This window comes from Odocoileus virginianus, chromosome 11, assembly GCF_023699985.2.
Source record: "Odocoileus virginianus isolate 20LAN1187 ecotype Illinois chromosome 11, Ovbor_1.2, whole genome shotgun sequence".
NCBI classification, from domain to species: domain Eukaryota; kingdom Metazoa; phylum Chordata; class Mammalia; order Artiodactyla; family Cervidae; genus Odocoileus; species Odocoileus virginianus.
The window spans coordinates 70,545,793-70,559,571 of NC_069684.1; the positions used below are offsets into that span (position 1 = coordinate 70,545,793).

The following is a 13,779-nucleotide window of genomic DNA, read 5'->3' on the forward strand; positions in this document are numbered from 1 at the left end:
TTTTAATCAACTTAAATCTGACCCACTTCTCAGAAATTCAACCTCAGGCATTATTGAAGCCTCCAAGCAACTCCACCACCCCCACCTTGAGTCAGGCTTCAGGGTCTTATGCAATAACATAGCATCAGGATCCCTTATTCTGTGGTCATCAGTCCTTGTGTTTGCCACTGAGACATCCATTATCCTGCCCACAAGGTCACTTCAGGTTGCAGGCTTCCTCTGATTCCTTGACCTGTCAGGGGGGTGAGATATCCAGACCCAAGATCTCCCCCTGAACATACCCTCTGAGATTTTCTACCTCCTTGGACTCCTACCGCAGAGCAGGACCTGGGTCCCTACCATCTAGGAACCCTGGCTTTCATACTCCCAGGTTCTCCTCTCTTGGCCTCAAAGACTCTCTGCCTTTCCCTCTCCCTTGTGGGGAACCTGCAATAATCTCATCAACACAGTTAGGCTTTTACAGAATAAAGATAGGCAGACTTCAACTGGCAGAAATCTCCAAAGCCAGGAATTGTGAAGGGACCCATCTGCAACCAGGAGTGGAAAGTAGAACAATGGACCTAGAGGCTGTCATACTAAGTGAAGCAAATCAGACAGAGAACGGCAAATATCATATGGTATCACTCGTGTGACATCTAGGACAATGATATAAATGAACTCACTTGCAGAACAGAAATAGACTCAAAGACATGGAACACAAACTTGTGATTATCAAATGGAAAAAGTGTTGGAGAGGATAAATAGGGAGCTTGGGATCAACAGATACACACTATTATATAGTAAGTGTATAAACAGTGAGGACCTACTGTGTAGCTCAGGGAACTACATTCAGTGTCTTGTATAACCTATGATGGAAAAGAATCTGAAGAAGACAGGTATGTCTGAACATGGATAGCTAGGTCACTTTGCTGTCCGCCTGAAACTAACACAACACTGTAAATCAGCTATACTTCAATTTTAAAAAGGATACTCAAAAAAAAGTACATGCAACACATCATCCCAAGTTTGCTATAAAACAATAGCCAATTGTATTTTTGAATTTTTCTGTCACTTTTAAATTATTAAAAATACCTATCCAACTACATGAACACAGAGCTATGACCCTGTCGTGAACTCAAAAAGCACACCTGTACTTGTGGGATCTTTATGCATAAGCTTAATAGCTTCATGATAAATCTGTTCTGCCTGAAAGTACTTAAAAGTGGGATGCATTTCTAGAATAAAAGCACTGACTCAATCAAAATAAAACACAAATTACCATCTCAAATTCATCCCACCACACTTTAACTGATAATCTAGGGAGTCTTTTTTCAAAGATCATTCATAATGGAAAGGAATCCCAGCCCCAGCTGGGAGAGGACAGGGGGGATGGGGATGGATGACCTACTACCTTCAGGAGAGTGGGACACTAGAGAGTATCCTGGGACTATCCAGACCTGCAGTTTGACTCTGGGAAGATAGAGTCCTCCTTCAGAAGACAGGAATAACCAGAAATTGTGTTCTACTTTTATTCTTGCCTGGAGAAGCGCCATGGAGAGAGGAGCCTGGTGGGCTACAGGCCATGGCTCGCAAGGAGTCGGACACAGCTGAGCACAGTGGCGCAGCATGTTCTCCTTTAAGAGGATTGCCATCAGCAGCAGGAAAAGTCCCCCAGAGAGCGTTTGTTTCTGACATGAGTGATACACAAGAAAGGTTGGGCAGTGAAGAAACGGTGCTTAGATTTCTGGGTATCTAAATTTCTACTGATAGGATAACCTGGCCACACATATGAAATGAAGCCATTGGCCTCCGTGGTCATCATGGAGAGAGGGCACTCAGCCTTGGACCATGTAAGGGATGTCTCTCTAGTGCCCTTGGGAGGTGATTCCATGTTTCTGGCTGAAATAGTATCTTAGAAAAGTTTTGAAAATGGGTAGGCTAAAGGACAAAAATCCATGGCTGCAGTCTCCTAAGGAAGATCCAGGCATCTTCTGTGGTGACTCAAGGGTCCCAATTTTCCAGGTAGCCTATGGGCCACCACTTCCTTGGCTTGGCTGCTTACATAAAGCTCCATTTCTCTGGATTCTTCCTTTCTAGGTACTTGTATTGGCAACACAGACAGCAGACACTATCTGAATCTGACCACCAGCATCTACCGGTTCAACCCCCTCTACATACAGCCACAGGGCTTCAGTAGGTGAGTGAGTGGAACAGGTTTGGACAGCTTGGTGGAGAGAGGAGATACATCTGACCTGTCCCTTTCCCGCTTCATTCTCCTGACAGCCCACAGAATGGGGGCAACCTGGGATTTGTACGAACTAAAAGATACTGTGGAGCCCAACTGGCCAGCTTTTCTCAGTGCCAGAGTCTTGCCACTCCCCAGAATTTGGGGGAACCAGTGACTGTTTTTCAGGAATGGAGATAATCAGATGACTGGAAAGAACCTGGTAGAATTAGGACCCTTGAGTCCCACCTCTTCCTTCCTTTGCAAGAAGTGCTCCCCTCTGGATCTCATTTCCCCCGAAAGTGGGTACTCCAGAATTCTCAACTTCCACTTAGTGAACTGCAGACACATTCGAGGTCAAAGATGAATTCATGCTTTGAATTCTCAAAACATACCTTGGGAATCTGAAACTTATTCACCAGTTTCAACTACTGTGTGTGAACTTCTGATTTGTGGGTTCTTCAGCAAATTTTTAGTCCTGGGATATAGGGGCATGATTTCCATTTGCCTCTCTGCTCCTTACCATACCAGCTCTGATTTCCTCATCAAAAGTCAAGTTGTTTGAATATATATTTGAATATGAACTTAAGAACAGATTTTATGGGGAGGGGGTTCACTGGTTTTTTTTAATGAGTTTAGGTGGGGGTAGCTCTTCTTTATATCCTGTCATCTTTGAGGTTACACATGTGCCTCGGTTGTATTGTTGTGTGGAGGCAGGCTGTGGGCATCGGATCTGGCAGTGAAGTTCGAGGTGAAGCAGAGAACCCCATAGGCTCTCCCACAGCCTGGCAGTTGCCCTTTCTACCCCCCTGTGCCCCTGATAATGTGGGGAGGGGTGGCTGGCATCGGGATAAGTCTAGCTGGGACTCCAGCCTTGGAGAGAGAATTAAAAGATAACTTCCCCTCAGAGGAGGAATCATTAAATGGATCCCAGAGCAGGAGCTGATCTGCACTCCCCAGGACTATCATCTGCTCTCCTTGTACTTTGCCATGGACCTAGATCCTGGAGCAGTGACCAACCTGTCCCATGAAATCTCACTGCTTCCAAACGGCTGCTCCCCCCTTGCCCACTTCCTGCCCCTGAAAGGTCAAAGGCCAGTGGCTTCAAGGGATGTAGGGTGCTCGGCAATAACATTTGCACTAAAGCAATGGCCTCCGCACCCCCCCCCCCCAAATTTCTCTCCCTCAGCATCCATGGAATCAACGAGAAAATCTCGGTCCAAGCCTATGAGACCCAGGTGAAATTCATCTTCGAGTTTATCCAGAATGGTGACACAGACATGGAGCCAGTTTCTCACCTGCACGAACTGTGAGGTTGGGGACCAGCTGGATTAGGGATGCCTGATGCTGGACCAGGACTAACCCAAGGGGGAAAGCCAGTGTTGATGAAACTTTTGGTCAAAAATCATGTCATAATAACCTCACCCACCTGCCTTGGTCACTCCTAAACTCAGTGAAAAACGGCCAGGAAGAAGGGGAGGGCCATCAGGAAGCTGGCTTCTCCCTCCCTCCAGACAGCTCCTCGGTTCACCGTCAGCTATTGCCTTCTTTTCCCTCTCTTAAAATAGAAGGTATCTGGCTTGTCTGCCTTGCACTGGTGAATTCACTGCTCCTTGTTAAGACCTAACTGAGCAAAAACAGATTTGAAAAATATCAACCAGATTTTACCTTTTAAAAGTGTTTAATTTAAGGCACGCTTGTTGGGCTGGCTTTTCCTCGGCTTATAAATTTGCTCTTGCCGTAACTTCCTTTCCTTTTTTCCCCTGTCTCTTCTTGGATTGTTACCTGGCTCCTCATCTCTCCCCTCCTACCCCTGCCTCTCACCTCTTCCCCTCCCATTTATTCTACACCTGCAGCAGGACTTAAACTATGTCACTACCATAATTACAGCAACAGCTGGTCAAATAAAGTGGTCTGTGCAGCACCGTCTGGTCACTGGGGGGTGAAACTGAGGCAGCAGGCTCTGGGGGAACCGCAGACCTCCTGGTTCTTGAGGTTGGGGCCTGGAGAAGACGACCTCTGTCCTTGGGCTCCTCCCAAGGGCTCCCTGGGTTTCGCTCCCTCCCCTGCCCTGTTCCTGCCACCTGCTGCTGCCGTCCCACCCCAGGGGGCACTCATCTGCTTAAACATTTCCCTGGCACATCCTGCAGGCTGAGCTCCCAAGAGAAAGACAGCCTCTCTGGAGCCCAGGACCAGCAGGGCCCTGGCCCTAACATCGTGTCCTGGTTCAGACTCATCGAGGAAAAGTGGAGGGCAAGTGGGGAGGGGACTGCCTACAGAGGCTGTGCTCCACGGGTGGGGCAAGGGCCAGCTGCCCTCCCTTCGGGGACTGCGAAACTCCAGTCTGTGTTCCGCGGATTCCACGCCGGAGCACACTGGAATCTGCTCAGTAGCTGTCAGGTGGGGGGCACTGAAAGGCAGTACTTGTTGGCTCAAGGCTGGGAGCTATGCTTTGTGGGTCACAAGGGAGCGAGTCAAGGTCACGGAGGGGCACACAGACGGAGTTGGGGCTAGAGACGACATTCCCTCTTTTCTCCTGTCCAGACAGGACCCTCCTCGCCTTCCTGGGGTTTAACAGCAGTGGGGCAGTGGCTTCTTTTCCCTCCTCGCTATCCCCTGCCCCTCTCCACCCGCCTGTGTGTGTGGGCTGCTCCTCAGGAGCTGGAGCCTAATGGAAAGGGTTCACACACGGAGCAGGGATTATTCAGGTTCTCTGCCACCCCCGCCCAAGAGTCACATTCCTTCCCTCGCCCTCCCTCTTTTGGCCACTTCTGTACTTAATTTAGCCTTTGTTAGAGGGTGAGCTGAAGAACAAAAAGGATTCTTCACATATGCACAGAGCTGTGCAAAGTACTTTCGCACACCCGTCTCACTCATCGTCATTTGCGCTCTGTCGTGTCTGAGTCTTCAGGACCGCGTGGACTGTAGCACACCAGGCTCCTCAGTCCCTGGGATTTCCCAGGCAAGACCTGGTTGCTCTTCCTCCTCCAGGGGATCTTCCTGATTCAGGAATCAAACCCGAGTCTCCTGCGGCTCCTGCGTTGGCAGGTGGATTCTTTGCCACCGAGCCCCCTGGGCAGCCCCACTTATCTCACTGGAGCCCCATGAGAGCTACGTGGAGAGGCATCATTCTTCTCACAGAGGAGAAATTGTTTCTCAGAGAGATTACACGTCTAGCTGGAGGCAGATCCAAATGCATGTCTCCTGGCCCCGAGCTCGTTGTTACTCCATGATCCAATGTGATGGATGAAATCTGCTTTAACAAGATTAAATATTATTTAATACTGACAACAACCCCAAACGTGTTATTGCCCCTGTTTTTAACAAATGAGGCAACTGAGGCTCAGAGGTTAACTAATTTGTCATGCAGGTGTTAGGGGCAGAGTCCATCTGAATCCAAAGCTTGTGTGCAGAGGAGTCATTTGCCCAAGAAGACACAGTTCTGAAGGGGCAGCCTTGGAATTCAAATGCAGCTCACAAATCCCCAAATCCAGTGCTTTTTCAATCATCCTACACTGCCTGCCCCCAAGAACCTCTGGTGTGTGGCTCATTCATTGTGATTCAGGGAGATCTCAAGGACAAAGGCAGTTCTACTATTGAATTTGGTTCTGAGCTCAAGTTCTCTGTTCCCCTGGCTGACCTCTTGCTATTCACACTTGTCCCACTGTCTGCCAACATTCCTTACCACCCCCACCCTCAGCTTCTGTGTTCAGCTCTTCTCCCTTCTTGAGTCTGGGGACAGCCAGGCCTCTCATGATCTGTGGGATAACTGGGGAAAAAGTGAGCAGGGGTCCCTGTCCCTACCGGGTCTCCCTTCTCTCTTCTAGCATCAGAACAACAGTCTTCATAGCCTCTGAAGAGGGAAGAAGTTCTCGAGAGGGAACTGCTCCAAATCCTGGCTTTGAGAACACAGACATTCCAGCCCTTTGGCCTCTGAAGTTTTCTGAAAAGAACAGTTGAACATGCTGGCCAAAACAACATAACATGATGCTGGGCAGAATGGGACAGTGAACCTGGGACTTTCCTTCACCCTTACTCCATCCATGTACCACTGCCCAAATCCATCTGAAAGAGATCCAGCAGATAATCACAAGTACACTGTACACTCCCATCAAGGACTTGGCTCAAGTACCTTATTCATACCTCACTCCCAAAGGTTGGAAGGAAGATACAGTATTTATAGGCAAAGAGAGTGGGGGGAAGGAGTAAATTTGGGCTGAAGACCCTTGCTTTTTTTTTATTATTTTTTTATTGAAGGATAATTGCTTTACAGAATTTTGTTGTTTTCTGTCAAACAACATGAATCAGACATAGGTACACATATATCCCCTCCCTTTCAAACCTCCCTCCCATCCCACCTCTGTAGATTGATACAGAGCCCCTGTTTGAGTTTCCTGAGCCATACAGCAAATTCCCATTGGCTATTTATTTTACATATGGTAATACAAGTTTCCATTTTACTCTCTCCATACCTCTCACCCTCTCCTCCCCTCTCCCCATGTCCATAAGTCTATTCTCTATGTCTGTTCCTCAATTGCTGCCCTGTAAATAAATTCTTCAGTACCATTTTTCTAGATTCTGTATATATGCATTAGAATATGATATTTATCATTCTCTTTCTGACTCACTTCACTCTGTATAATAGGTTCTAGGTTCATCCACCTCATCAGAGCTGACCCAGATGCAGTCCTTTTTATGGCTGAGTAATATTCCATTGTGTATACATACCACAACTTCTTTATCCATTCATCTGTCATGGACATCTAGGTTGCTTCTGTGTTCCAGCTATTGTAAATAGTGCTTCAGTGAACAATGGGATACCTGTGTCTTTTTCAATTTTGGTTTCTTCAGGGTATATACCTAGGAGTGGTATTGCTGGGTCATATGGTGGCTTTATTCCTAGTTTTTTAAGGAATCTCCATACCATCTTCTGTAGTGACTGTATCAATTTATACATTCCCACCAACAGTACAAGAGCATTCCCTTTTCTCTACACCCTCTCCAGCATTTATTGTTTGTAGACTTTTAGGGGCTCCCCTGGTGGCTCAGACGGTAAAGCATCTACCTGCAATGCAGGAGACCCAGGACTGATCCCTGGGTTGGGAAGATCCCCTGAAGAAGGAAATGGCAACCCACTCCAGTACTCTTGCCTGGAAAACCCCATGGACAGAGGAGCCTGGTAGGTGTTATCTCATTGTAGTTTTGGTTTACATTTCTCTAATAATGAGCGATGTTGAGCATCTTTTCATGTGTTTGTTAGCCACCTGTATGTCTTCTTTGGAGAGACGTCTGTTTAGGTCTTTCCCCCACTTTTTGATTGGGTTGTTTGTTTTTCTGGCATTGGGTTGTATGAGCTGCCTATATATTTTGGAAATTAATCCTTGGTCACTTGTTTCATTTGCTAATATTTTCTCCCATTCTGAGGGTTGTCTTTTCACCTGCTTATAGTTTCCTTTGCTGTGAAAAAGCTTTTAAGTTTAATCAGTTCCCACTTGTTTACTTTTGTTTTCATTTCCGTTACTCTAGGAGGTGGGTCATAAAGGATCTTGCTTTGATTTATGTCATCGAGTGTTCTGCCTATGCTTTCCTCGAAGAGTTTTATAGTTTCTGGTCTTACATTTGGGTCTTTAATCCATTTTGAGTTTATCTTTGTGTATGGTGTTAGGAAGTGTTCTAATTTCATTATTTTACTTGTAGCTGTCCAGTTTTTCCAGCACCATTTATTGAAGAGGTTGTCTTTGCCCCATTGTATATTCTTGCCTCCTTTGTCAAAAATAAAGTACCCATAGGTGCATGGGTTTATTTCTGGGCTTTCTATCTTGTTCCATTGAGCTATATTTCTGTTTTTGTGCCAGTACCATACTGTCTTGATGACTGTAGCTTTGTAGTATAATCTGAAGTCAGGAAGGTTGATCCCTCCAGCTCCATTCTTTCTCAAGACTGCTTTGGCTATTCAGGGTCTTTTGTGTTTCCATATGAACTGTGACTTCTTTTGTTCTAGTTCTGTGAAAAATGCCATTGGTAGTTTGATAGGGATCGCATTGAATCTGTAGATTGCATTTGGTAGTATAGTCATTTTCACAATATTGATTCTTCCTACCCAGGAACATGGAATATCTCTCCATCTGTCTATGTCATCTTTGATTTCTTTCATCAGTGTCTCATAATTTTCTATGTACAGTTCTTTTGCCTCCTTAGGTAAGATTATTCCTAGATATTTAATTCTTTTTGTTGCAAGGATGAATGGGATTTATTTCTTAATTTCTCTCATTTTTCATGTTAGTATATAGAAAAGCAAGTGATTTCTGTGTATTGATTTTGTATCCTGCAACTTTGCTAAATTCACTGATTAGCTTTAGTAATGTTTTGATACTATCTTTAGGGTTTTCTATGTACAGTATCATGTCATCTGCAAACTAAGAGTCTTACTTCTTTTCCAATCTGGATTCATTTCATTTCTTTTTCTTCTCTGAATGCTATAGGATTTCCCAAACTATGTTGAATAATAGTGATGAAAGTGAACACCCTTGTCCTGTTCCTTCACCACTGAGAATAATGTTTGCTGTGGGCTTATCATATATGGCCTTTACTATGTTGAGGTAGGTTCCTTCTATGCCCATTTTTTGAAGAGTTTTAATCATAAATGGGTGCTGAATTTTGTCAAAGGCTTTTTCTGCATCTATTGAGATTATCATATGGTTTTTATCTTTCAATTTGTTAATATGGTGTATCACATTGATTGATTCACATATATTGAAGAATCCTTGCATTCCTGGAATAAACCCAATTTGATCATGGTGTATGAGCTTTTTGATGTGTTGCTGAATTCTATTTGCTAAAAGTTTGTTTAGGATTTTTTGCACCTATGTTCATCAGTGATATTGGCCTGTAGTTTTCTTTTTTTGTGTTGTTTATGTCTGGTTTTGGTATCAGGGTGATGGTGGCCTCGTAGAATGAGTTTGGAAGTGCCCCTTCCTCTGCAATTTTTTGAAAGAGTTTTAGAAGGATAGGCATTAGCTCTTCTCTAAACGTTTGATAGAATTCTTGTGTGAAGCCATCTGGTCCTGGGCTTTTGCTTTTGGGGAGATTTTTTAATCACAGCTTCAATTGGGTTGTAACTGGGTTGTTCATAATTTCTATTTCTTCCTGGTTCAGTCTTGGAAGATTGAACTTTTCTGAGAATCTGTCCATTTCTTCCAGGTTATCCATTTTATTGCCATATAATTGTTCATAATAGTCTCTTCTAATCCTTTGTATTTCTGCACTGTCTGTTGTAACCTCTCCTTTTTCATTTCTAATTTTGTTGATTTGATTCTTCTCTCTTTTTTTCTTGATGAGTCTGGCTAAAGCCTTGTCAATTTTGTTTATCTTCTCAAAGAACCAGCTTTAAGTTTTATTAATCTTTACTATTGTTTCCTTCATTTCTTTTTCATTTATTTCTGCTCTATCTTTATGATTGCTTTCCTTCTACTAATTTTAGGGGTTTTTTTGTTCTTTTTCCAGTTGTTTTAGGTGTAAAGTTAGGTTGTCTATTTGATGTTTTTCTTGTTTCTTGAGGTAGGATTGAACTGCTATAAACTTCCCTCTTAGAATTGCTTTTGCTGCATCCCATAGGTTTTGAGTTGTCATGTTTTCATTGTCATTTGTTTCTAGAAATATTTTGATTTCCCTTTTGATTTCTTCAGTAACCTGTTGGTTACTTAGAAACGTGTTGTTTAATCTCCATGTGTTTGTGTTTCTTACAGGTTTTTTCTTGTAATTGATATCTAGTCTCATAGTGTTGTGGTCAGAGAAGATGCTTGATATGATTTCAATTTCCTTAAATTTACTGAGGTTTGATTTCTGACTCAAAATGTGGTCTGTCCTGGAGAATGTTCCATGAGCACTTGAGAAGGTGTATTCTTCTGCATTTGGATGAAATGTCCTGAAGAAATCAATGAGATCCGTCTCCTCTAGTGTGTCCTTTAAGACTTGTGTTTCCTTATTAATTTTCTGTTTTGATGCCCTGTCCGTTGGTGTGAGTGGGGCGTTAAAGTCTCCTACTATTATTGTGTTACTGTCAATTTCTCCTTTTTGCATGTTAGTGTTTGTCTTATGTATTGAGATGCTCATATGTTGGGTGCATAGATATCTACAATTGTTCTGTCTTCCTCCTGGATTGACCCCTTGATCATTATGTAGTGTTCTTCTTTATTTTAAGGTCTATTTTGTCTAATATGAGGACTGCTACTCCAGCTTTCTTTTGCTTCTCATTTGCATGGAATATATTTTTCCATCCTCTCACTTTCAGTCTATGTGTGTCTTGAGGTCTGAAGTGGGTTTCTTGTGGACAGCATATATATGGGTCTTGTTTTTGTATCCATTCAGCCAGTCTGTGTCTTTTGGCTGGAGCATATAATACATTTACATTAAAAGCAATTATTGGTATATATGTTCCTATTGCCATTTTCTTAATTGTTTGGGGTTGATTTTGTAGATCTTTTTCTTCTGTATTTCTTGACTATATAACCCCATTAACATTTGTTGTAAAGCTGGTTTGCTGGTACTGAATTCTCTTAACTTTTGCTTTTCTGAAAAGCTTTTTATTTCTCCATCAGTTTTGAATGAGATCTTTGCCGGGTACAGTAATCTTGGTTGCATATTTTTCCCTTTCAGTACGTTAAATATATCCTGCCATTCCCTTCTGGCCTGCAGAGTTTCTGCTGGAAGACCAGCTGTCGAGCATATGGGGTTTCCCTTGTATGTTACTTGATGCTTCTCCCTTGCTGCTTTTAATGTTCTTTCTTTGTGTTTAGTCTTTGTTAGTTTGATTAGTATGTGTCTTGGCATGTTTCTCCTTGGGTTTATCCTGTACAGGACTCTTTGTGCCTCTTGGACTTGACTATTTCCTTTTCCATATTAGGGAAATTTTCAACTATAATCTCTTCAAAAATTTTCTCATACCCTTTCTTTTCTCTTCTTCTTCTGGGACCCCTATAATTCAAATTTTGGTGTATTTGAGTGTCTCAGAGGTCTCTGAGATTATCCTCAGTTCTTTTCATTCTTTTTACTTTATTCTGCTCTTCAGAAGTTATTTCCATCATTTTATCTTCCAGCTCACTGATTTGTTCTTCTGCTTCAGATATTCTGCTATTGATTCCTTCCACAGTATGTTTAATTTTAGTATTTGTATTGTTTGTCTCTGTATGTTTGTTCTTTAATTCTTCTAGGTCTTTGCTAATTGATTCTTGCATTTTCTCCATTTTGTTCTCAAGGTTTTTGATCATCTTTACTATCATCATTCTGAATTCTTTTTCAGGTAATTTGCATATTTCCTCTTCATTTATTTGGACTTCTCTGTTTCTAATTTGTTCCTTCATTTGTGTAGTATTTCTCTGCCTTTTCATTTTTTTTTTTAACTTAGTGTTTGAGGTCTCCTTTTCCCAGGCTTCAAGGCTGAATTCTTTTTTCCTTTTGGTTTCTGGCCTCTGAAGGTTGGTCCAGTGGTTTGTGTAAGCATCTGTATAGGGTGAGATTTGTTTGATTGATTGTTTTTCCTCTGATGGGCAAGGCTGAGTGAGGTGGTCATCCTGTCTGCTGATGATTGGGTTTGTATTTTTGTTTTGTTTGTTGTTTAGATGAGGCGTCCTGCACAGGGTGCTACTGGTGGTTGGGTGATGCCAGGTCTTGTATTCAAGTGATTTCCTTTGTGTGAGTTCTCCTATTTGATACTAGATGTTAAAGCGTCTGCCTGCAATGTGGGAGACCTGGGTTTGATCCCTGGGTTGGGAAGATCCCCTGGAGAAGGAAATGGCAACCCACTCCAGTATTCTGGCCTGGAGAATCCCATGGATGGAGGAGCCTGGTGGGCCACAGTCCATGGGGTCGCAAAGAGTCGGGCACGACTGAGCGACTGAACTGAACTGACCCGAGGGTCAGTTCTCCGTAGTCTGGGGTCTTGGAGCCAGTGCTCACACTCCAAAGGCGCAGGGCTTGATCTCTGGTCAGGAACGAAGATACCACAAGTGGTTTGTTATAACATTAAGTGAGATTAAAGCAAATATCCAAAAATGAGAAGCCAAAGATGAATGCCAAACAAATAGCAATTACAAAATCAGGGAAATAATAATTAAAATAATGGAATATACACATATACATATACACCCACAAGCAAAGTCAAAACAGTCCAACAAAAATAAAGTACAATAGATTGACCCTGTGAATAAAGAAAATCAAAAAAGTATATTTACCAGTTAAGAACAAAACTAACTAAAGCACAAACTGGAAAACAAAACTAAAGCAAGTTGCCAAGTGGGGAATAGAGCAATGAAAACAAAACTAACAAATATATTTAGAGGACAGGAAAGAAAGAAAAGAAAGAAAGAATAGATATGCAAAGTTAAATAGAGGTAGATGAAGATTTATACACATTGAAGATTAACTGCAAGGGAAAAGAACAGTGGGAAGGCAAACAAAGGAATAAATGTAAAAAAAATAGGTATCAAAAATTAAAATTATAAAAAAGAGAAAAGAAAAAAAAAAGGAAGAAGAAAGAAAAGGGCGGGGGGGAGGAAAACTCCACAGAACTACAAAAGCCCAATGTAGAGGCAGAGGTTTATAACAACAATAAAAGCTGTGACTGAAAAAAAACTTAAAAAGCTTAGATGCTTAATTAGATTTCACAGTGCCAATAAAATCAGCAACTACTATGGGGTGGGGGAGAAGATAAACTACAGAAGAATCCATAGAACAAAACATAAGAATAACAATGTCTTTCTTGAGTCACTGCTGTCAGGGTCCTTTCCCTCACTGGGAGTCACAGTCCACCTCCCCACCCGAGGATGGCCTCCTACACTGGGCTGGTCCAGAGACCTGCTGAGGGGGCAGCTCAGATTCTAATCTGGTCCTACTCCTATGTGTTCTTGCCTCCAGTGTCCACAGCTATCAGAACTAGTGCGTTTTCTTTTGTGGGAGCTCTCAGCAACCTTTTATATATTCCATAGACACAGAATCCTGCTAGTTGATCGTGTGGATTTAATCTGCAGCTTGTACAGCTGGTGGGAAGGTTTTGGGTCTTCTTCCTTAGTCACACTGCCCCTGGGTTTCAATTGTGGCTTTATTTCCACCTCTGCACGGGGGTTGTCCACTGGGGTTTGCTCCTGAGGCTGCCCTGGAGGACTTGGGTTTGCCTCTGTTGGGGGCCAGGTGTGGAGGTGGTGCAGCTGCTTGATTTGCAGGGGTTCTGGCAGCACCAGGTACTAAGGGGGGTTGGCGGCTAGGGCAGCAGGAAATATAGTGCTCTAGGAGCACATGGCAACCAGTAGTGGCCAATACCCTGCAGTATTCTTGCCTAGAGAACCCCCCTCCCTGACAGAGATGCCTGGCAGGCCACAGTCTACTGGGTTGCAAAGGGTCGGTCAAGACCAAAGTGACCCTGTGCGCATAGACACAAGACTTTTTTTGCCTGTGGCAGCTCTGCCCCTGTGAGAGATGAGCATGAAGTCGGCACAACTGCTTGGCTTGTGATGACCCTGGCAGCACCAAGTGTGCAGGGACACAGACTGCCTCCGCCGCAGGAGTCATGGCCCTATCAGAGT

At 43.3% G+C, this 13,779-nt stretch overlaps 1 protein-coding gene across 4 annotated transcripts in view; it reads left to right on the top strand.

Annotated features, from left to right (window-relative positions):
- Positions 1-4,124, top strand: part of PM20D1 (peptidase M20 domain containing 1) — a 34,667-nt gene extending 30,543 nt beyond the window's left edge. For all 4 annotated transcript variants that reach the window (XM_070474590.1, XM_070474592.1, XM_070474591.1 and 1 more), the window contains 2 exons: positions 2,077-2,176; positions 3,393-4,124. In XM_070474590.1, coding sequence (XP_070330691.1) covers positions 2,077-2,176; positions 3,393-3,516 — 224 coding nt within the window. In that variant the 3' untranslated portion in view covers positions 3,517-4,124. The remainder of the gene's footprint in view (positions 1-2,076; positions 2,177-3,392) is intronic.
- The last annotated feature ends 9,655 nt before the right edge of the window (positions 4,125-13,779 follow it).